This window comes from Thunnus maccoyii, chromosome 21 (genome assembly GCF_910596095.1).
Source record: "Thunnus maccoyii chromosome 21, fThuMac1.1, whole genome shotgun sequence".
Taxonomy (NCBI): domain Eukaryota; kingdom Metazoa; phylum Chordata; class Actinopteri; order Scombriformes; family Scombridae; genus Thunnus; species Thunnus maccoyii.
In genome coordinates, this window is record NC_056553.1 from 17,373,722 (window position 1) to 17,397,824 (window position 24,103).

The 24,103-nt window shown below is 37.9% G+C and overlaps 1 protein-coding gene across 1 annotated transcript; it reads right to left on the reverse strand.

Moving 5' to 3' along the window:
- Positions 1 to 2,137: 2,137 nt before the first annotated feature.
- On the reverse strand, positions 2,138 to 21,137 carry LOC121888054 (TLC domain-containing protein 4-B-like). The gene is made up of 7 exons (XM_042399324.1): positions 20,835 to 21,137; positions 14,000 to 14,169; positions 12,014 to 12,103; positions 11,640 to 11,698; positions 11,434 to 11,528; positions 6,044 to 6,117; positions 2,138 to 5,692 (listed from the first exon to the last, which is right to left on the reverse strand). The coding sequence occupies exons 2-7, from the start codon at positions 14,152 to 14,154 to the stop codon at positions 5,374 to 5,376; spliced, it is 792 nt and encodes a 263-aa protein (XP_042255258.1). The 5' UTR covers positions 14,155 to 14,169; positions 20,835 to 21,137; the 3' UTR covers positions 2,138 to 5,373.
- Positions 21,138 to 24,103: the final 2,966 nt, after the last annotated feature.

Sequence of the window (24,103 nt, forward strand, 5' to 3'; positions counted from 1 at the left end):
CCTCATGCTTGGAAGTAAATGCATGTTTGGAAATAAATGTTTCATCTGAAGGAGAGGAGTTGTTGCCTTTTCTCTAACCGGAAAATTAGGGTTGTTTGTTTCTAGGTGTGTGTGTGTGTGTGTGTGTCATTCATTTGCTTGTTTGATTTGATCCTAATGAAAACCTTTTTATACAGACGTCTTGTTTTTAATCTTGCAAACACGATAACACAGATAGTTTCATCTTTTGTTTGCCACAGGGTGCCCTGACTTTCTGAGAATCGTCTTCCTCTGTCTTCATAATGACTGTGTTAGCTGTGACTTATCTCTCTAGAAGATTTAATCTCCTGTGTGATTATTTTGATATTTTATCCAGTCAAGACTGGATGTGAAATAGTGGTTCCTGAGTAAACAAAGCTTAAGGTGTCAGTTTGGATGGATTAATTGCTTCTGGGTCCAGCAGGAATTATTATTTGATTTCACCCCAATCCTCCATCCAAAAAGTACCCAGAGTGAAGCTCATGTATTGATGATCTGGATGGAACAAGAGCTTGTTGGCCTCATGCAGTCTAAAAGCTGTGTGTTGGTGGTGGAGCACCTTCACTTTGTAGCAGTGACGATCAGATGAATTCAACACTCCTTTTAGGGCTTCACAAACAGGTCCCTCATTGGGATCCGGTTTGTTGATAATGTAAGTGGCTACAACCATAAAACTTGTTCAAAGCCCTTTTCCCAGTTGTTTATCTGAAAGACTTTATTTCCTGAGATTATACATAAAATTGCAGAACAAAACTGTCCTCTAGTGGCCCATGTAAGACAGTACCTGTTATTATAATGAAGCTTCTCAACAAAATGCAAAATGTATAACTGGTTAAGACAAAGATAAAATAATTGTTATCTAGTGCTTTCAGACAGATATTTTCGGAGTATAATGTGAACCAATAAACAAATGCACTCACTTACTAAAATTAAATAGAGGATCTGACAGGAATTCATGTGTCATTGTTCAGCAAGATTTTGCTTTTTTTTTTTTTTTTACCAGCAGTCTTTTACCAAAACTTTTTACGGTTGACAGTCTTCAGGGCATTTTGGGGGAAACATTTTTTTAATGAATTTGTGAGAACATGTAGAAAACATCTTTGCCAAATAAAGTGTCAGTTTTATTGTTGTCTTAAATGTCAATGTACACTATAAAATGGTGGGCAATAATATGTTTATAATGAGCTAAGACGCTAGCACTAACGCAAAAAAACAAAACAAGAAAACAAACAAAAAAAAGCCAATACATTTTTATATAACAAACATTACATACAGAAGTGATGTGGAGGCCTTGAAATATAACATGTTATTTCCAACTATGGACTGTAATAACTGCCAGGAAAAAGTCAGCAATAAAACTGACAAAGCAAATTTCACAGAATATTTATTTACTCCAAAAATATTCAACAGAATCAAGTCAGACTCTTATGTCATTTTGCACCTGATGATTTTTATCATGTTCTTGGCAGCATATTTGAATTCATATTGACAGTGGTGGAATAAGTATTCAGATGTTTACTAACAGTAGAAATACAGTCTAAAAATACACAATTACAAGCAAAGGTCCCCAATTCAAAATGTTACTTAAGTAAAAGTACTGAAGTATTATCAGCAAAATATACTTGTATTAAAAGTAAAAGTACTCATTATGCAGACTGGCTTCTTTTTAGAGTGTTTTGTTATTACAGTATATTATATTGTTTGTTTTTATGACTAACAAATACATGTGAGGGAATTTTAATGTTGTAGTTCATCAACGTGGATCCAACTTTAGATACTTTAGGTAGATTCATAGTAATAGTACTGCATCATATTATATAACTGTATCATATATTTTTATAACATTATATATAATTCATAACTAACTTAAAAAAGAAAAGAGCAGACAATTTAAACAACAGTTAGAATATTAAACTATATTATTTGAAGCAGCATAAAATTGATATACTTTGAATTGAATACTCAAGTAAAGTAGAAGTAGCTCATATTTGTACTTAGTACAGGTCTTGAGTATATGTTCTTAGTTACATTCTACCACTGCATATTGAACACATTAAGGGCTTATTTCTGTATTTAAAGGTGGCAAAAAAATCTTATTTCTCAAATGATACACATCACATCAGTTAATTTGGTATTTATTGTAAAGAACAAATGAAAATGTAAATGACAAATATTTTCTTTTCTCTAATACATTCATAGAATGTCACTAAACACTCCACCTATTCACGTCTCTCCTCCGTGCAACATTCAGAACAAAAAACACCAACATCAGTTTGGCCAGCTGATGGCAGCATCATGCACTCTGTTACCACGGCATCTGCTTTGTATTATGTCCACTTTTCTTGGATTAATAAATTAAATACAATGGTACACATATAATGCAAGATTTGTATAGGATTAATGTTTATTTGCACTGCCCAAATTGTTATAAACTGTACTGATTAGTATTCAAGTATTCCCTTTACTGGTTATTTCTGTGCTGGATATTACACTAAATATCTGCTTTGTGATGTTCTCATCACATCATTATCATCATTTGTGGATTACGTTATGTGGCACAGTACAAGAATAACGTTTAAGTAAACATTATGTACATGTACTATGAAAAAAAGAACAAAAGTTGTCTTGCAAATGTATATGCTATTTTGTTTATAGTGCAATCCCCATGCAATACCACATGCAGTTATAGAGAGTGCATGAAGAAGAAGACCATATTGACCATGCATGACCTTGCATACAGAGCAACTAATGATTCTATCAGAAGTAGCCTGCTGTCCTGATACTCCTTGAAGGATTTCATTTCACTGAAATATTGACAGATACCCTGACTTTTTTTTTTTTTAAAGATGTGAGATAGTGACATCCACCCATAACAAGGTGTCAAGTTTATTCTGTTCAAAACACACTGCCTGTTATTAATGGTGGACTCTTTCACATTGTTGTACCATGCTGAACTAAAATGAGCCACATCATACTGTGACTAGAGACAGCATGCAGAGATGGTCAAGAGAACAGAATTGATCTGAACCATTGAATCATGGCTGCAAGTTGGCACTGTCGTATGAAAATGCTCATGGAGTAAAAACAAAACAAAACAAAACAAAACAAAACAAAAGAAACAGCATCATACCATGATGACACCACATGTCTTCACCATGGAGTAGTAATGGCTTCAGCACTGGCACGAATACATAAATCTTTGAATTTCTAAAACAATAAGAAAACCAAAGCACTAAAAACAACCAGCCTTAACAACCCTCTTTGTTTTTACATTTGAAACTGGTCTAATAAAAAAGGCCAAACAATCACATTAGACAGGCATCAGACACGGAAAACACACAAGTCAATTGCTGAAAAACAACACGTTTTTCAGCATTGTGAGGAGTTGAATGTAACAAAAATATTCACTGTGCAATCATAAGTTGTTTGAAAAAGGCAACAAAATCAAATGTTGAACATATCAAGGCGTACTTAAAAAACGAGCAATCCCTGTTTCTGTTTCACAAAACATTTGACAGAAGCTTTTGATCTACAGCTTGTATAAAGATACATTAACAATGACAATTCAAGTGCATGTTTCTTAAATCATAGATGAATTGTGACTTAATTTGAACAAAGGTAACTTGGTTATTAAAAACATGTGAACAGAATAGTTCTTTTGTTCAGTGTTGTATGAGTATTAACACGAAACTGCTAAGTCAGTAGAATGATGCTTATGAAAACAATTATAACATGTGAGTCCTCAAAACTGCAGTATTTCCCACTTGAAAAAAGACCCTGCAATCCATGTATGCATCCAATGAATAAATATGGAAGTGCATATTATGTTTAACAGCCAATTGGGAATATTTTTTAACATGAGGCAGAAGTTATTTGTATCACAATGCGGCAAAACAATTACAAAATGTTTCTGACAATCGGCAGGAAAAAAACTTCCATACCTTTATCAAATGAATGTACTGAATTGAATTTCCTTCATGGAAAACACACACAGCAGCATTCAGCTTATTGGCAAATGTTGCCAAGGTGTAAAAGAAACAGTTTGTGCCTTAAAGATATAAATAGAGAGTGTGAATATTGTATAAACCTCAGGATGGATACAGAAAAACTTACGAGTGTCTGAATCCAGCTAACATCTTCCACCAAACCTCTTAGCATAAACAAACTACTCATAGCAGACGCTCTTCGTCAGTAATAAATATAATGTTGGCTCCCAACAACACTGTCAATAGCATATTATTGTTATGAGCCACATACAGGTGTGATTTGTTTTTGTGATTCTGTGACATATCAGCTTGTATACACATTAAATCACATGGATTTTCAAATCTGATATTAACTGTTGCCTCAATATTATTGTTCTGGCATTGCTTAATGTCAGTGCACAAACATTCAGTTTCCCTTTTAGCATTACTAAGGTACTCTGTACATCAGGTTCCTTTTCATAAATTTTTTTTTGTGTCTTTGCCTCGACCCAAGCAAGACAAAAGAAATAGACGACATACAGTGTATTGATGCCTATTCAACTCTACATTATTTACGCTAACCATTCAAATGCAAATGCTACCAAGACTCACATCATCCTAATAAACTTCTTAAAGGCTGGTTTTGTAGATGAACCTCTTAATTAAATAACAGTGGATGAGTGATGATCTGATTATTCATCCTTATTCTTCTCTGTGATTGCACTTGATGTAGTCTGATCGTGTCCCTGGAGAATTTATATTTGCTGATGAAAAGATTTAAGGAGAAAAAAAAAAAGGTGTTTGACCTTTCTTTTCTCAACAGGCATCAGACAAGGATTTTATGGCACTGGCCATTGATGAGGAATCACTGAAAGTTTCCAAGGTTTTCTCAAATCTATGTTTCATCATCAACATGGACTTACATTATCAACATTTCAATTCTGGGACTCAGGTAGCAGTAATAATACAAAAAGAAACATTTTAAAGTCTTTTGTGGAGTAGTAAGTATGTAAAGAACGGTAAACTTTTTGACAATTTCTGTTTGGGCTAAAAGTCCATTGTCTCAGGACGACCTCTATTGTGTAGTGGTAAATTGTTCAAGACAAAAATAATTGGCCATGCACACAGAGTATTGCTAAGAGGTCATTTCATGGCTTAGAGATGGCCAGTTAAATGGTCCATCGGTTCACATCTCAGTGACTGTGCCCGTTTTTTCAAAAATCTCCATTTCCCTCATTACATTCGATCCTGAAATGTCACAAGTCCCAGGTGTGCTGCTACTGAAGCAGCCTGACAGGTAAGGGTCCAAGTTTCTGCTCACCAATGCACTGAGAGTGATGTCATTTTGTCTCTGTTGCAGTGTTTCCTCACCGCTGACACCTTAGTTCCCTTAATCCGACTTCCCATTCTCCTGAGGTGTGCTGGCTTTACTCCGGCGTGCTGAGCGCAGCACCCTGTAGCAGCCGCGGGCAATCTTATGCATCCACATAATGTTCATGATGTCCAAGCAGATACTGGAGCAGATCCAGGCAAAACGGCCACCCCAGGGCACCAGGTAGAAGGCCTCAGTGCCGTAGACCGCATACATACGACTGTAGTAGCCTGGCATGACGGCGATGCGGACCACAAAAAAGACTAAAGCCATGGCGACACCATTCGCCATGTTGGGCCGGGAGGACTTGGGATAGCCTAGTACCTCAAAGAACCAGCTGAAACACAACACATAGTTAAGAAAATAGTGTCTAGCAGGAAGAATATGTAACTATGAAAATGTATGTTTGAGAAAATCATGAGTAACTTGACAAAAAGTTACAGGGCTGCCTTAAGCATGTTTGGTATGACTTATCTGGACCTATATCCAGATAAGTGGTTTAAAAAGGATTTGGAAAAACCTCAAATAATCTCAAAGAACCAGCTGAATAGAAAGAGAACATTCAACCAGTAGCGGATTACGTACATATAGTTAAAATTCCCAACAATGAACAAAATCCCTGACATGTAACTATCAGATATGTTGCAAACTAAGCTCCAACCCTAAATGCAGGATTGTAGGTACATACCGCTGGTTCACACATGGAGTAGAAAACTCAGCAAGCAGACGGAAGTTAGCAAAATAAGGCAACATTCCTTGGCCCTGGAAGAACAAGGTAAGAACAGGAAGACAACGAAACATGAAAGGGACAAAAACGAGACACCAAGTCATTTGGATCAGCAGGCATTATGTTGATGTACTGCCTGCTCCTCAGAGTAACATGAACACTGTTTTGTATTAAAAATCACAGAAGAACAACAGTAGTTCACGTCGGGTTTGAACAAGTCATTGCAACTAAAGTATGTCCATAATTCCAAGGCTTATTGGGACATAACTATGAGATATTTCAGATTTTATCATGCAGTTCAGAAATTTAAGAAATACTTGTAAGGTATGGGGAACTCAGGCCTAAAATTAGATGAAGTCATCACCAAATATAACCCCCCATTTGGCAGATCTAACAAAAGAGTCTTCTCCTTCAGGGCACAAAATTATACCTTCAAGTTTTGCAGGCCAAAATTAGACTGTACTCTCTAATTTAACTTCCTAATGATTAATTCTCCTCATTTATTGTGAGCAGAAACTCATCCAACACTGTGAAAGAAAATTCATCCAACACTATGATTACCTCTGTTTGCCAAATAGAAATGGAGACATTATATTCACCACAAATTAGGATATACATGACATAATGTCAAAAACTTAAAAAAGGTTTGTCCTGATGATGGTGGACATAAAGCCACAATTTTCAAAAAGCCAAATTAATCTGAGGAGTAGAAATTTTGTATGTAATTAAGACATTTTTGCCTGATGATGCCACTAGGAAGCACATGACATGAAATGGTTCTTCCTCTTGGGAGCATGAATGTACTCAGTAGATTTGACTGCAATTAGCCGATTAGATGGTGACATTTCTTGAGTCCAAGAGAAAATTAAAATCTAAAATCTAAAACTAAAATCTGTGGGATTCATCCTCTAGAGATCCTGAAAATCCTCAGAAAACTTCATAGAAATCAAGCTTTTGATTTTTGAGATAACTTGTTGTGAAAGTGTTGGTTATGTTGATATCATTGTAGTGCTGACGGAAAGATCAGGGGATGACCACAGTCATTGGGAATCATTCCCTAGGAATCAAAATGTCCATGTCAAATTGAATGACAATCTGGCCAGTAACAGTGAAAGCACTGAATGGACAGATTGACCACCATCCTTAGGCCTCGCTTCTAGTCAAAAAAGATTTTTAAATCATATAAAGTGTTTAAATATCTCAGTAAAGAAAATATTTCTAGACCCTAAAATCAACCCTAAAATATTCAAAAATGCCCCAAATGAAGCATTTTTGCATTTACTAAGGAAGGAACCACTAATGCGTCCTCACAACACACTATATGCCAACGTTTGCTAGCTCACAGTTTACGTCATTTCACTCACACAGCAGAAGACCACATAGCAAGACAATTCATCTGAATGACTTCTCAACTTAATAACATTCGACATTAAAAAGGTATTAGGCAAATATCAACACAGCACAGGCTTTTACAACCACACATACATTCAGCCAGCCACTAGTTGAGGGAGCAATCAAAAGCCATGCAGAGTAAAAAGCAATATATTTAACTTCCAAACATGTCATTGTTTAGAAGAACAGAGTTCCACATTTTCTTAGATATGAGATCATCTTCAGCAGGTTTTACCAACCTTCAGCTCAAAGCTGAATTATGGCTGCTGATTCCCAAAACTAGCCATATCTGTAATAATATCTGGTTGGTGTTCTAAAATGCACAAGATAGAGGCTTTTAAAAGCCTTTAAGTGATCAAACTAAAGCATAAGCTTACATGGCTATTATTCTTTGAATAATCACATACATGTCAAATAGAAGGAAGATGATCTTAAAACCAAGATGCTTTCAGGACACCCAGTTTTAAACACTATTGATCTGGCCTAACCCGCTAAATCAGTTTTGTTTTTTGTTTTTGAAAAATCAAACACACAGATTACAATTATGATGTTAAAGATTTGCCATTAGTCAAATAAATTTGTGTTTTGACTGAAAAAGTGCATTAGTGAAACTAAGTGCTGCAATTTGTATCCAAGTTGGAATTAAGTAGTTTGACTTTGACATTCTGAAATTTTGTGTTTAAGCCCTTACAATACACATTCAGAACATAAGTCAAACTCAAAATCAAGATAAAAAAATCACAATATTTAATTTCACTAAAACACATTCAAAGAACATGTAATTTAAGGTTATTTGGTTAGTGGCCTGACTTTTGTAGCATGTAAAAGGAGACTTACCGTCAGCGCTGAAACAAAAGCTGGTCATTAAAACATACTTACTATATGATACAAACAGGGTACATCTGCGTTTCAGTTTATGTACCATATGATGTGAACTTTCCACCTAGCATGAGGATGCTAGTACATCTAGGAACTGGTAAGTCCATACTGTGACTGGGCATCATATCTGCTCAGTGCAACAAAACAGCAATAACAGCAGACAAGACAGGAATAAGGGAAGCCCCCATCTAGATCAAGACCTGCTCTGGGTTTCTCAATGACATTCAATCCTTTTGGTAGTTTTTGCATGAACGGGGGAGGATGACACAACCTGACTTGATGTTGGTAGTTTTTGCATGTAGGGTTTGAAGAGGGGCTTTTTATGTTAAAGTCAGCAGAAGACACAGAGACAGACAGATATATTAGAAGAAAATAAAAAACAAAAGATGCCACCACAATCGGAAGCAAATAAGAAGCAACACTTGAACACAAACACTGAGAAGAAACCATGCATCTAATATTTACACAGCAGTTATAATATTAGGTTTCCATCTGTTTAATTAAGCTATACTTGACTGTTAAAACAGACACAAAAGACAGATTACAATGCTATTAAAAAAAAATCATAAAATGAACACTGTTCTCACTACGACATTAGTAACGGACTAATTGATAAGCAAAACATATCAACATGCTCATGAAATTGAGGCTTTTGAAGCCTTTTAACACATGTTTTCCTACTCAACGCCTTAATTCGGCTGTTTGCCTCAGGATTTAATAATCACGTTGAGTAGGTAGAATTTATTGTGTATTTAACATGAAAACGTCCACATAAACACATTAAACACAGTAACTAATAAAACTTTGACAACATTTGACAAATTTGACTGGGTAACAAAACTAAATAAAATGAAAAAGACATCAAGGGTGAGCCAATTTTATTGTGTTTTTTTTATACGGCAAATATAGTATGACTATAGTTATACGTCTCTCAATGAGTTTTTTTTTTTTCTACCACAGTTGATTAATGCGGAACATTCATTCTGTTATCCCACATGAATTTCAGATGTGATCCAAGGAAACAGTCATGAGTGTCCAGTAACAGTATGGCCTACATCATCTCATTTAACGAAATGTTTTAGATACAGGTGCTTGCTCTGTTTCTCCAAATTAAAGGCTGGATTTACAGTCAGTTATAATTCAGAATAAATCGTTTTTATTCCAACTATGTGACACTGTTTTAATTTTGGTATTATAATTTAAACATGGAAATGAGTAAAAGTAATATTGCTCATTAAAAAAGCAATGAAGACAGATAAACAAATATGATGTGTGTCACATTAAAGAAGAAAAACAAACCTGTAAATCCAGCCAGTGACTGGAATGTAGATCAGATTTACACTAAACGTGTGATTGAAAACAGAAGTCCTTAACACTTTACTGCCTTTTATCAAGATTTTATAGTCATTTGCCAATGGCAACATAAAACCTAAAGCACAGCAATAAGCAGTGTAAAGCTTTTTTAATTTTTATTTTACCCAAGAATAGTTAAGTATGGGGGAGTCAGAGACAGAGCAATGCACACTGTGTGTTCTTCTGCATTTTTTCTGTATAGAAAATACAGAACGTTGATTGTTGGGGAAAAAATGTATTCCATGTAAGTTTGTGAAATGGGAAGGAAAAGACCGCCTTTTAAGAGCATTAACAAGTAATTGTTTCAAACTCAAAGAGTACAGCTGACAGTATACATAAAGCATGGCATTAGAAAAAGGGGCTGGTTATCTGGCGATGCACTTTATCATCTTGTGTCATGTGAATGACATTATCTGGCCAGCTTTCCCTCAACAGGGAGTCTCAGGAGAAGTGTAAGGAAGAAAAAAAAAGGAGGCAGGACTAGGCTATGGCACAAAAACACACAAGCGGAACTGTAGATAAGCAGGTAAGTAATATAGACGTTAAATGCTGTTGGTTGGCATGCACAGTAACAAGAAAGGAACCCTGCCTCTGTAGAGAGCTTCAGAACTGCCAGCATGCACACAATGGTTACAGTTCAGCATTCAGCTGCGCTAAGCTCAGAAATGTTCAGCTTACGTCAGATTCACACAACATTAAAGGAAGTCAGTAAAACAAACAGAAAGCACAGAAATTGTAAGGGCAAGGTGAGGGGGGGGGGAGGGGGTCATCAGCCAGTACCATTGTTGAGCATTCCATGCAAAAAATACCATAGTCATTCATTTCCATAATAATTATGCGACAGATCCTGGCGACCTAGAGGGTTTCAGATTGAACCAAGAGTGAACAGCGCTGCTCTTAAATGCTGGGTACATCTCATCTATCTCCACATCTAGATAAGAGCCAACTGCGTACTAGCAGTACCACAATCACTAATGAGTCACTAATTTGAACTTAGAATTGTGAAATTATTATCAAGCTCATGTCAGAACCCATGTTTGCTTTTACAGTGATGATACTGAATGACTCAAATTCTCGTTTATTATAGAATGACTATTCTGGTAAATTATGGGAGTTGGCCATCATGTTGCTGGGTAAGACAACTTTAACAGTCTAACTCCAGTGGTTACTAAACCTGAGTGACATGTTAAACCCTCTTCCTCTCATTATCATTGTGGTTCTTTCAGTGATTTCCAGGCAAGCTAAAAAACACAGTGCAAGCAAACAATGACTTCTACTGCAACATTCTACAGTACCAGTCAAAAGTTTAGACACACTTTCTCATATAAGGGAATGGGAAAGTATGTACAAACTTTTGACTGGTATCGTATCACTCATGGACAAAGGTGTTACAGCTGTACGTTGTGTCCCAACAACTAGTGAGTGTGTATTTTCACTTCTACTGAAAGAGATGAAGCCACAGAGGTGGATCCATAAGTTCTCCTTCCCTGACATGTTTGTACAGTTTAGGTACATCACTTACATAGATACTGACTACCCTGACTTTGCCTTATGCATGTTTGACTAATCTATATGAGCTGCATGACTATAAGGGGAGAGTTGTGAACTCACTGAATGGTCATTAAACCAGTTTGAACACCCAGTTTGACAGGACACAGCTGTTCACCCTTGGTTGTCTCCTTCCCATCTTGCCTGCACGTTCTGCTATTGGACAATAGGGCACTCACCAGTACATAGTAGTAAGCATACAACGCTGCCAGATGGTGAATTACAAAAAACTTGTCGCCTATCGCCTTCCAGTAGTAAAATATTAGCAGCAGATCTGGAAAACAGAGGTACAGGGGAAAGAGAGATGTCATGTTAAAAGTGGAATTTGTACAATCGAAACATTCAAATAAAGCCTTGCCTTGGATAAACTGTATGTTTCTCTTACCGGATATGAGGTAGCCTGTTGTAATGGCAACATTAGTCTTCACCAGTGTAGGATCTCCCCTATTGGAGAAGCACATTCTTAATAAGCTGGACATGCTAATGTTTATAGCTTATATTAGGGCAGACAAACTCATTGTTCAATCCACTCCTTACACTTTTGCTCTTGTGTTTTTGGCTGTGGAAAAAACAGACACCACTCGCCAAGCTCTTTGAATACCAAGTTTCCCTCTTACTAGAAACTCGTGAACACAGTTGCTAAACTTTGATTGACCAATCACTGTTAAGTAGAGGGGTTTAGCAAAAGGAAAAATAGATGACATGCTGTAAAAAATTAACCAATAGTATGGAGAGTGAAGGTTAAAAGTAGACTCTCACCAGACTGGGTCTTCATTGACGTGATCATCAAAGAGCAGAATGTAGAGACAGAAGATTCCCACCAACAGTGCGTGAAATGTTGACACTGTCCTGAAATAAAAAGCAAAGCACACACGGAAATGATGATCTGCTCGTCTCTGACAAGGGCTAATGCTGACGGCTGACATTTTCTGTTCAATAAGCAAGACAAGGAATAGTGCATATTTATCTTTATTCATGAAAAGTGCTCTGGAGTTGCTCTGTGGGTTTGAAGCTCCGAATTTTTAGTACTCACAGTGAATCAGCTGATTGCCTGTCAGGGCTGCACACAGATTCAGACCAATTAGACTAAAAGATTAAACACTGCTAAAGGGTCAGGCAGAGCAGCGCACAGTCCCATTCAGTCATTCAAGCAGTGAGACAGCACAAGAGTTCTCAGCAATCAGTCAGTAAGACAGAGTGACAGCCACATTTACTGTAAGAGTGTAAAGTCATGGGGTCTATACAGGGATCCCCATAGCATGGATCCATCCCTGCGAATCATTAATTTTCATTTGCTCGTAAACCATGTGACCATTTCAATTTCACGAGTGCTCTCATGAGTAATAAACTGAGTATGAGAGGAAATGAAAATGAGTGATTCATGCAAGTTGGCTAGGCTGGATCCTTCCGAACACTCTTCCCCGCTGGGCATCGACTGGCCCTCTATCTACTGTGCAGCTTGAACTATTCTCATAGTGCTTAAAGATCACAGCAACCAATCAGACTCACACAAGACACAAACAAACTCCATCTTTTCATTCCAAACCAGTCGTTCTAGCCATATCTGCAATGTTCCCATAACAAGTCAGCAGATAAAATAGCAGCCATGACAACAGATGACATTTGTTGTTGTTGATCTAATGGTCTGTTCACCCATATGAACACAGTGGGTCTGAAGCATTTACACTTCTCTGTCATTTTGACAGATGAACTGCAAAACAAATCACATACAGTAAATATGATTGTGATGATGTGGCTGTTAAAGGAAGATTATGGTTTCTTTTACATTATATGCACCTAATTGATTAAAGTATTGCTTCCATCTGATGGATGTGGCAACTCTGATAAATAAAACTCCACATGAAGTCCATTCATGACACATGCATAAGTAGTTAGATCATTAGATGAGCTTTAAACAAATCGTTGCAGTTTTAATAGATTTTCTAAACCACAAATTGTGAAATTAAAATAAAAGTGAATATTACCAAAATGGTCGTTGTAGTTGTGCATTGCATGGTAAAACTGTGTATGCGCATCACTATTGTAAATATGGTCAAAGTTGAACCAGGAAGAACCTATAAAAAAATGTAACTGACATTTGCAAAGGGTGGTTTAGCTGGTTTTGGCTTTCACTTTCAAAATAATTATTGCATTTGACGTGTGCAGCAAGGTGTATGCATGCATCATGTCCTGCTCATTTCTATGTACATTTGAATTTTTCATACCACAAGCAGTGGAGAAGAGCATATTGTTTATTTGTTTTTTTTTTATAGAAAGCAAATACATTGATTAACTACTGCTATAAAAATATGACAAGAAAATCTTCAGAATTACAGCTTTCAACTGTAGATTTGTTAAGTATCAGTCTGACTGCTAATGCTGCATACACTAAACTGTCAGCACTCAAAGTGGTGAGCAAAATGTTAAGGCTTGTAAAAGAAGCACTTAAGCTTTTCGTGAAGAAGCACATAAATACAGGGCAATCATTTTTTATTGACAAATCTGGTTTGTTTACACTTTAAAATCTGTACAAACTAATCAAGATTTAGTTTGTCAGAAATAGTCATAGACAGTTAATAACTTTAAGTTTTAAGCATTCTGTTGGAATCTTGAACAGTAACAAGCAGAGCAAACACTAAAAAATACATGAAATGTCCAACTAGTGAGTCAAATACTAGTGTAACAGGAAATAGGTGAGTGTTGATTGTTTAGCAGACCCATGATTATGAGTTTATGTCAACTGACCTTGAGTTCCATTCCACCTTCTGCTTGTCGCTGAGGCCGAGGAAGCCCGGGCTGATGCGTATCGATATCCAGGGGCTGACTTTGTGGAAGAGCCACTGGAAGGTGAGGAAACTGGTCACCGAGATGGTGAGGATAAGCTGGCTGAATGGGTCCATGGCCACCCAACCCCACTGTGGGAGGAAGGAGAGAAATGGGGATAAGATGGAGAAAGAAGAGTGAGAATGTTAGCAATGCTCTGCTGTTTCATTTTAAAAGATCACCTGAACATTACTGAGGGTGTTTCGTCTAAAAAATGCTCAGAATCAGACTTTCATAAATCAAAAATGTATTCAACAAAAAACATTCTGTGGTCATTAGTGAGTCTTTCTGACCACTTGACTCTTCCTGGTCAGCCAAACCACAACAGTTGATGTATGGTGATGTTTGGTGACCTTTGACAACAACTATCATCAGAAAAATCACACCTGCCAGTGGTGGCCCAGTCAATTTTTAACTCAACTCCAACAAGAGTGCTGTCACTGGCCTCAAGCAGCAAAGGTGGATAAAACCTCATGGGCGCTGTGTGGGAAATTACCAACTATTAGCATCTAGCTGAAAAGTTTAAGTTTTGGCACCTACCATATGCAATAAGTAACTTGTAATGTGTATGTCTACTTTTCAAGCTCTAAAAGCTTCTATCAATGTAAATTAAGCACACCTGAATGGTTTTGAATAGCTGAGATAACAAGCTAACGTGTTACTTCCTGAGTCTATAATATACAGGAAAGGTGGCTCTTTAGACTGATAAACAAAGTATTCAGACATGTTGTCTCTATTCAAAAACCAGTTACTGTGGTTTTCGCACACCCCTCTGAAACCACACACACACACACGCTCACACACGTGTTTGACTGATTACCAAACAACTTATAAGGTAGTATCCCTAATGCTTCATTGACAGACGACAAACTGTACAAAATGTTTAGTCTATTCCTACTGTACCCACCTCGATCACTAGAAACAGTGACCCAGTGAACTAAACACATACAAATGTGCTTTGTAACCTTGAACTTTGCTTTGTTTGCTTAGAAAAAACGCAAACACATGGCTGTGACTCATCTTCAACTTACAATTTAAACAAAAGCTACATGTGTACTGCAACTACACACTGAGTGACATAAAACCCAAGGGTTTCCCTTAATGCACTGCAGGGCAAGAGGGACTCTTCAAACAAACAGTTTGTACACCTCAAAGTTACTACTGTGACTTTTCCAGATAGTGCTAAAGATCATCTGGCACATGATAAAGATAATAAATAACGACTATGACTAGAATAATAACATCATGATAAAACTCTGTAACATCTCAAGAAATAAAAAAACATTTGAGCAAAATAAAGATGATGATTAATGTGAGACAGGTTCATTTGAATACTGCATATTTTCAGTCATTGTAATGCTGTCAAAGGACCTTCAATAATAATAAGTCTGTCCTCATTTTATGGCCAATCTGTGTGTATTAACGTTTCTGTGTATTTTATTTACTTTGAATTCTATGGGAAACATTTGAAAATTTTAGTACCAATTGTACAAAAGTACAAACTTTAAGAAAAACTTTTCAAACATTAGCTTTCTGCTTTATGATTCTGTGGCGGCTGTGACAAAACAGTGATGATGCACCACAGATGGGCTGATGTAGTGGAAAAGACAGTGTATGCATTGGACAGAAACCAAATACAGCCTGTTTTGCATTCACACATGGCTTGTACAAAACACGTAAGCAAACTGTTGTGAAAGCTCTACTTGGACCTGCCGCTGAATATTCCTCTCCTGAATCATTCAATGTCAGCGTCTGTGACTGTGAATGTCACTGTGTCGCTGTCAGGGACTGGCATTGTGAATAATCACCTCAACACACAGAGAAAGCAGGACATGTCTAGAGGCGAAGGCTCAAGTGCATGTAGGTCTCAACAGCAAGTCAGAATACATGCAATCATGCTCTTTGGATTTCTTATTCCAGGGTAACATTACACAGCTTAGAGATATCACTTTTGTATGAAATAGGTGTATCAGTTTCACTTGGAGATTAAATGTTGTCACCATATATTCATATTGCGACGTAGCTGGCACATTCCCAGTGAGCTACATGAAATAAATTTTCTTTTTTCCACTTAACAGAAGAAGCATAGATGTGGCCACATATGCACTGATTAGATGTATTATTCAGAAAGAATGCACTCTGTGGGACATTGATTTTAATTGTCATATTACGTTATAAAAATATTTGAATGAAACTAACTGAAATAGAGTTTGCTGCATTGCTACATACCTACAGTTACAGGTATTTGACGATGTTCCCCTCGCCATCTCTTGGAGATAAAACATTGGTGCATATCTTTACATATACTTAAATGAAGGACAAAGTGACCTCTTGGAATAAGAGTTCATTCATACTTTGTATGAATGAAGATGACAATCAAGCTGTTATTCTGGTAAACTCATCAGTTTTTCTGCTGTTTTGGTCTGAGGGATTTTGAAATTCCTCCTTTTACAGCATGCTCTCCCACATGTAATGGTTGACTCAAATCTAGCAAACAGTTGACCCACTGCGAGATCAAGGTCAGGTGTAAAACGGCTCACTCTGTGTATCTCGCTGACATATGCTGACCACACTGTGCACCTGGACGTGTTCTGAGCACTAGTCAAGAGGTGTTCCAGCGCTCTCGCTAGGAATTCCCACTAGCGAGTAAGCAGGAATCACTACTACAAATCACAAGAGTAACTTAGCTAGAGCAGCAGCACCACGCCATTCACATGTGTGCTCTTTCAATAGTAATACACCTATCTGTGAGGCAAGACTTATGGTGAATCTCTAGTATATTTGGCAGTCTGTTGCCTTAATAAGATCTTTGTCATATGCTGCCTGCCTTGCTGATAAACAAGCTTCAGGATTCTGTTGTGTTTTGAGTCTCTGTACTTGGTTGGGTGTACCTCTAACCATTGCTTACAAACATGTAGCCTACATGTTGTGTGCTCCAACCCTCAAGGTTGTGTGAGAAACCTGGCTTATAGTGGGCCTGCACGAAAAATGTGATTTTACTCATCATTACTCAGAGCCTCACTAAAGCTGCTCCATTATTAGGATTGCATTAATCCTGCAATGTACAGAAGGAAATTTTACAGAAACAAAATAAACAGGCCCACTCCTGTTATATTGGTCTAGTTTGCGTGTGATTTAAGACCACAGGTTAAGGCTGGCTGATAAATGCAAAATGCTGTATCACACTGTACTTGACCAAAGACTATGACACCAACACAGGCCTACATTAATTTAATGTTACCATATTTTTGGACCGCTTACTGGTGCTTTTATAGGAAATTTACAAACAAAGAACACTTTGATGATGATGAAGAGCAGGTAGAAATCATCATCACAATACCAACATTATACTGTCATGCAGCTTCATTAAGGCTAATATTTGTTCAATTTTAAAGGGTACACACAATTCTTTTTGTGATTTTCTGTTATTTCTCGTACTGTTAAACATGATCAAATGTCCAAAAGTTGAGGTGAACGTATGTAAAATGCTCCCTGAAAGTCAAAAGCCAGGGCAAGCGTTTAGCACAGGCTAAACCTCCTCTAAATGCTTTGTTTGCAATGTTAGCTCCACTGCCCCATTGAACTGACGTCAAATTGTTCGCGCATGCCCACAAACAGCAGTCTGTTCCGTAGTGCTGTCAAAATTGGCCAAAAATGACGTTCCATTATTCCTTCTAAAAAAACACATAGGTTTGAACCACTTGAATATCAGTTTCTGCACATTATGTCCATAAGAGGGCAAACCAATAAAATGAGACATAACTACTCGTATAGGTATATTTATTTAAACATAAACATGTCTCTTAAAAGATCTACATACCTACACATTACAGAATCAACAAATAAAATAATGTCCTAGACCTACCTCTACCTCTCTTTCTCCCTCTCTGCGCCATGGTTGTTGTTAGAGTGAGAACTGAGAACGTGCTGTCTTTCGGAGCAAGATCAAATTAATGATTTGTAATTGATGTTATTCAATAGCCTGATTTTTATACAGGTTGGGTATATAGGTAGATATTCAAACTGGTTACCAATATCCAAAGTATTTTCAAACGGGCCTTTTCAGATTGCTCGGAGTGCAAATCACTCTCTCTGCGGCTGAGTTGGGTTGTGAACTCTCTGCCGTCATTACCACATGGTTGTTCAATTATTCGCTCGTTTTAGCTTAACCTGCATTTCATTTTCAAACAGTGAAAGTGACGTTGTGTGACTTGTGTCCGTCATGAAGTATATTCAGTGCTGCGGCCCAGGCCCTCATGAGAACTCGCAACGCAGCTGCTTTTTCTCCACAATTTTCTTTTCACAATCAAATGTCTGTTTTTGTTTTTTTGTCACAATTCTGTTAGGCTATATAATCAAATATAGAATTTACGTTGACAGCACTACCATCCCGTAGCCTTTGTTGCTAAGGTTGCTAACAACGAGAAAAAGAGGTGAAATCCTGCAACTACTGTTTGTTTACGTAGGCTGAGACGCAGCTTCCGAAAACTAACCAATCAGAACAGAGTGGGCTCATTAGGAGGGGGACCTTAAAGAGACAGGAGCTAAACAGCTTGTTCCAGATAGAGGCTGAACGGAGGGGCTGTGCAAAGGGTCAGTATAAGATATATAAGGAGCTTTTTTGACTGTTAATCATGCAAAGATATTCCAGTAGAGCCCCGGAATATAAATATAGACCTTGAAAAGTGCATGATACGTCCCCTTTAAGGGGGCTATGAGAGGCTAGTATTGCAACTTTGCTTTAAGAGCATCCTGTGTGGCAACATGTGGCAGTCCTGTGTTCAATGGATGTTGTGAATCATGGGTTCATGGTATAAAGGGTAATCAGCATGGGATGGTTTGATAAAATCTATTTCAAATTTATGCATAATTTAATTCAAAATCTCGGCCTTGAAGTAATATGATGTGTAGTAGTACCCTGCAGCATGTTCTAAAGGCTCTGTTAGACCCCCGAAAATCTATTTGTCATATCTATATTTGGATCAAAAGGGAGTGTTCTCCATAAAACAACAAAGATCCAAAATTAGCAACTCCACATGCACGCTGGCTTGCAGCCAGTCAATGTATGTCAGTGATAGAGGTCCATTGCAGCCAGACTACTGAACTATTTTATGAGTATTGCAATGGGCTATTTGCATATAGGATGATTTGACTGTGCCAGTCTTTGGTAAGACGCCAAGTCAGTTACCTTTAAAGACATATTTACATTTCCCAAGTAATAGAACAGGGTATGTTCCAGCATAGCAACACAGGAGACACACACTCCCACTCCCTGGAGCACTGGCCTTGGTGATTGTATACCTGCCTTTGTTCCTGCGTTACGCCAAAGAAATGCTTGAGGACAAACAGCGTGCTTCACTGAAACACTGAAGCCAAGAAAAAGTCACTAGGGAACTAAAAAGCCAATTCCACAGAGTCCTCTCCTTTTGCCTGCCTGTAATGCATTAGTGGGCAGTAAGCACCAGTACTTTTATGTAGTATGCTGCAGGGCAGAGAGACTTTGTGTTATTAGAGGGACACTTAAAAGGACTATAGGGTGATTTTGACTGAGAAGATATCTGGATGTCTACATTAAGTAAGACTGCCTTCAGCCATGCTCACAAAGGGTGGGAGAGGACACTATTCTGAGACACAAAGTATTGTTGTAGGTACACACACAGGCTACATGTTTGCCTCCTATGAGTCCCATGAAGGATCGAGTTGCCAAGGACAAATGGATTACAGGTCAACTTAAAGATACAGAAAGAAAGCGACCGTGGAGAATAAATCATTACTAGTGTATAGCCTCTTGTGCAAAAATCTACTTTTTACAAGTCCTGTGTGTGTGTCCTTTGCAAACATTCATTCATTTAAACCCCACACAATAATCAGTGAATTTCCTACCGTTTGGTAAGAGCTGAAAAGGTCTAAATGAAGACGAGACTGTGGTTATGTCAACAAGAGAGATCACAGGTAAAAGGTAAAAGAAACCACGCTGCTGACAAGCAGCACTTCCTGGCATATCTGTTTTGTTTGCTAGAAGACTGGCTTTTTATGACCCCTACTTCAATGAAGAGTTACGATAAGAACTATAAAAGGTGGGTGAGACTATGATCTCCAATAAAGAGTCATATAAGGCATCATACGATCCAATTATTTCAACACATTTCCCCTTTGCTATTACAATATACTGTGCTCATAAAAGCAACTGCCAGCATCTGCAATTAACAAGGTGGAGAGAATGAGTTTAGAGGAATTAACCCTAAACTAATACCATCACCTATATGAACACTATTATTCAGATCTCCACTCATTTGGATGGAGAATGCATGTTTGGGCCCGCCTTAAAGATAGGCCAAAATTTTCTCGAAAGTGATGTCTATTTCAACTGAGCAGGTCTGAAACAGGTTCTTTCCTCTGCTGAGTGCTTTGCCAGCTCCTTACCTATTACAACTGGCACGTTGGGGTTAAAATGCGCTTGCGTAAGACGGGTGAACCTTTTTTTAACGAGGAAATGATAGCCCTCTCGAAAATAACTTCGCTATGTGCATCCCCCGGATCGTATTTAAGAGATGCTGAGTAGAAGCAAACGTGTTATTAACGAAGCATCACGTATAGCTGTTTTGGTTTTCTTTTCAAAAAAAGAAACATAAGAGCGCACGCAAGGCCAATTCACGCCGCATCGCCTGGTCAGCTGCTGTTGCTGAAAAATAACACTGGCCTGCTGTTGTTTTTGTGTATGAGAACAGTGGAAATATAAGATCCCGGACGGACTTACCTTATGACTCTCATGAAGATGATTTGCTTCTCACTCTCTCAACTGGTTATGGTTTCCAGGGTCGCTCGCAACGCCGTATATGTTGAGTGAAAGCCACAGCCATGTCGAGTCATTTTTGATAAACAACACAGCCCGCCTCCTGCTCCACACACACTCACACACACATACACACACACACACGCTTTAACAACTTGTGGGGGATGCGGCGGAGCAGGAGCTCTGTGTCAGTTTTGCGGTGTTTACTGACAAACCCATCCGACCAGAAACGTGCATAGTTGCAGAGGTGCAGATCGTGCAGCTCGACGCTCGATTACAGAAATGATGGGGGGTGGAGGGTGGTGGAGGGGGGTGGGAGAGAGGGAGGAGGGGGTTTTGGGGGAGGGGGGTCTCTCTCACACACACACACACACACACACACACACACACACTCTCTCTCTCTTTCTCTCTTATGGGGCTCAAATTACAGCTGAATTCTTAAAGACACACACACACACACACACACACACTGGTGTGCCCATGAACACTCACTATGTCTATTTATAGCCAAGGCTTGTTGAACTGATCCAGGCTAAATCAGAAAAAGATAGCCAGTAAAGCAAAGTGCAGCCATGCTCCACTGCTCTTAATATCAATTAACCTGTTAAACCTATCCCTTCAATTGAGCCAACAATCCCTTTACATTTGTCTAACTTGGCCATTATACAATATTTTTCTAACAAACACAATGGACAATTTATAATGCTGGCTGGCTTCACAAGTGGCCCAGAGGAAAATGTATGTCATTGTTCCTGTATAATAAATAAAGTGAATAAGCATCAGAGGCTGTCTGTAAATATGGCTGGCTCGGTATAGGTGGGTTATACTGAGAGGCAATAAAAGGAAATAAAACGAAAAACAAATCAGGACAGATAAGAGGCCATACACAGGGGAGTATTAGAAAATGTCTTATTAAGCCGCTGATGTTATGGTCCCCTGTCCTTCCTCAGATGTCAGCCATAGTGCGGCGTAAACACATTACCAGAGGTCAGATGACAGATTAAATGACCAGTGGGTCCAAAAAAATTACACAGCCTATAAATTGAATGAACAAGGCCAATGTATTTACAGCACTGGGATGTGGTTAGCTCCTGATCTAAATCGCTGTGGACTGATTTGCAGTTGTGCAGACTAATGGTTTAAGGCATCATTCTGTTATATGCATGGCATGATTACACCAGGCCCTTGTTATTGGTCTCTCCACACAATCTGTTTTACCACACAATCAGCTGAACACTCATCACTGTAAATGTGAAAATTGTCCCTTATCCAAATGAGAAATTGGAATTAATGAATGGTATTTTTTTTCATTGTAAAAGTAGTGGTGAGCATGAGTTGACAAAGATTCCAATAACTCGTTGTTTAACAGATTCAACAAACATTTGCTGGGCTAAAGACAGCACAAATACGCGATTGCTACCGTACAAACATTTGTTGGCACTGTATCATCAGTTAAAGTTTTGGTTGTTTCGAACAGGTTTGTCAGGTTAGCCTTGAGGCTATGTAACCCTAACCACCTGAGAGAAATGTCAGCAAAAGCCTCTTCATGTTACCTACAAACATCTCTCATATCTTGACAATACAGCAGTCTAATGGTGTTGAGGAATGACCTCGAGGAAACCTCAACAACCCAGCATCCCATTGCAACCTATGACCTCACAGTGCACACTGTTATGTTTTAGGATAACTTACTGCCAACACTGGTGTTGAATGAGATTAATAATATTAAGAAAATGGGGTTAAATTAAAAACTATTCAAATAAATTACTTCCTGTGAACATTTAGTTTGCGCTAAATGAGTATTCATACTCACCGGACCAAAATAAGTATATTATTTATTTTTTTGAAAATAAGACATTTGGTTTTGCATCAAAACTTCCAAATAAAAGCACAAATGAGATGTCACAATGTCACATAAATTTAAATTAATTTGTATTGAGCTGACATGTCCAAAAAGCTAAAGCTCGGTTTGATCTATTAATGATGCATTTGTATAGCTATAATTTTCATGCATTTTTAAAAAAAAGAGGAGGTAGAGATATTTTAAAAATTACTGATTTGATTTGCACCATTCATAAAAGTGCAAACTCCACTACTATGGACACTCTACAAGTCTCATTGGTGGGTGCAACACTTTATCTGAAGTTTCAGGGCTAAAATACGTTGCAGGATACAAACATAACATGAATAATGTAAAGGAAAAAAAACAAGTTGAGTATCTATGCCATTGTTCTTTCCAGTGTAAATCCAAAGTTTCCCATAATATCATATACAGAGGGTAGAATTTCCCAGAGATTTGACAGCAAAAGGATGGTCAAAGCCGGCAGTGAGAGAGGGAGGAGAAACAGGAATTCTGTAACTGACTGTAGCATTCATTTGTGAGCCCACTGCCATCGGACCAACCAATTAAATTTTCAAGATTCACGTCCTTTATAGAGCTTCATGTCGACAAACAATGTTAAGTATGGGTGTTTGTAATTATTCTCCTCTTGATTATTATGTACAAGACTCGCAGTTCTTACATATTTAGCAAATTTCCCAAAACATCGACCCAGTTTGATTTGTAAGTGTCTTTTATAAACCCATTCTCCACATTTACAGAACATTCGCAGAGCAGTCTGGGTAAAAATCCAAATGCGCATGTCAGAACAGAACCAATCACAATGTTTGTTTACAATAACTTCCGGGTAGAAAACCCCTGCGTCACGTACATACAATTTAATAGCGCGGAGCAAAAATCAGTGTCAGTTTAAGCAAGTAAAAAAGTAAACAAAGAAGCGTTTGTAAATAAATATAAGTAACTATAAACAGTATGTACTAAAAGTCATTAAAAGTAAGCATGAATAAGTATAAATGAGTAGAGCTATGGTAAGACGGCTTGTCACTATGACAAAGGCAGCCACCAGTAAATTCGACCGGCGGTGAGATGTCGCTTGTGGGTAGATTTGGTTTATCCAAGACGCTAGCAAAGCAACACAGTTCACAAAATAAGCACAGCAGAAACGTCAGATGGGTCGGACCAATGTGTTTAACTATATGTCTTTAAACGTTACAGGTACAGCTGAAAATGACAATAGAAATAGACATGTTTGCTACTAGTTGTCTACCCGGAAGTGATTGCTGTTGGTTACGGTGATTGGTTGAGGTCCATGTTACAACCGAAGGGTACGGTGGGTTTGTATTCATTGTTGTATGTACAATAAACATAAGGTTATTTAAATTGTGTCGTGAAA

Excerpts from the sequence above, each read along its gene's own strand:
- LOC121888054 (XM_042399324.1), bottom strand. The coding sequence starts at position 14,154 with ATGGACCCATTCAGCCAGCTTATCCTCACCATCTCGGTGACCAGTTTC. Across the intron at positions 12,104-13,999 it reads AAGGTGGAATGGAACTCAAG|GACAGTGTCAACATTTCACG; the intron begins GTCAGTTGACAT and ends TTTTTATTTCAG. Across the intron at positions 11,529-11,639 it reads AACAGGCTACCTCATATCCG|ATCTGCTGCTAATATTTTAC; the intron begins GTAAGAGAAACA and ends TCTGTTTTCCAG.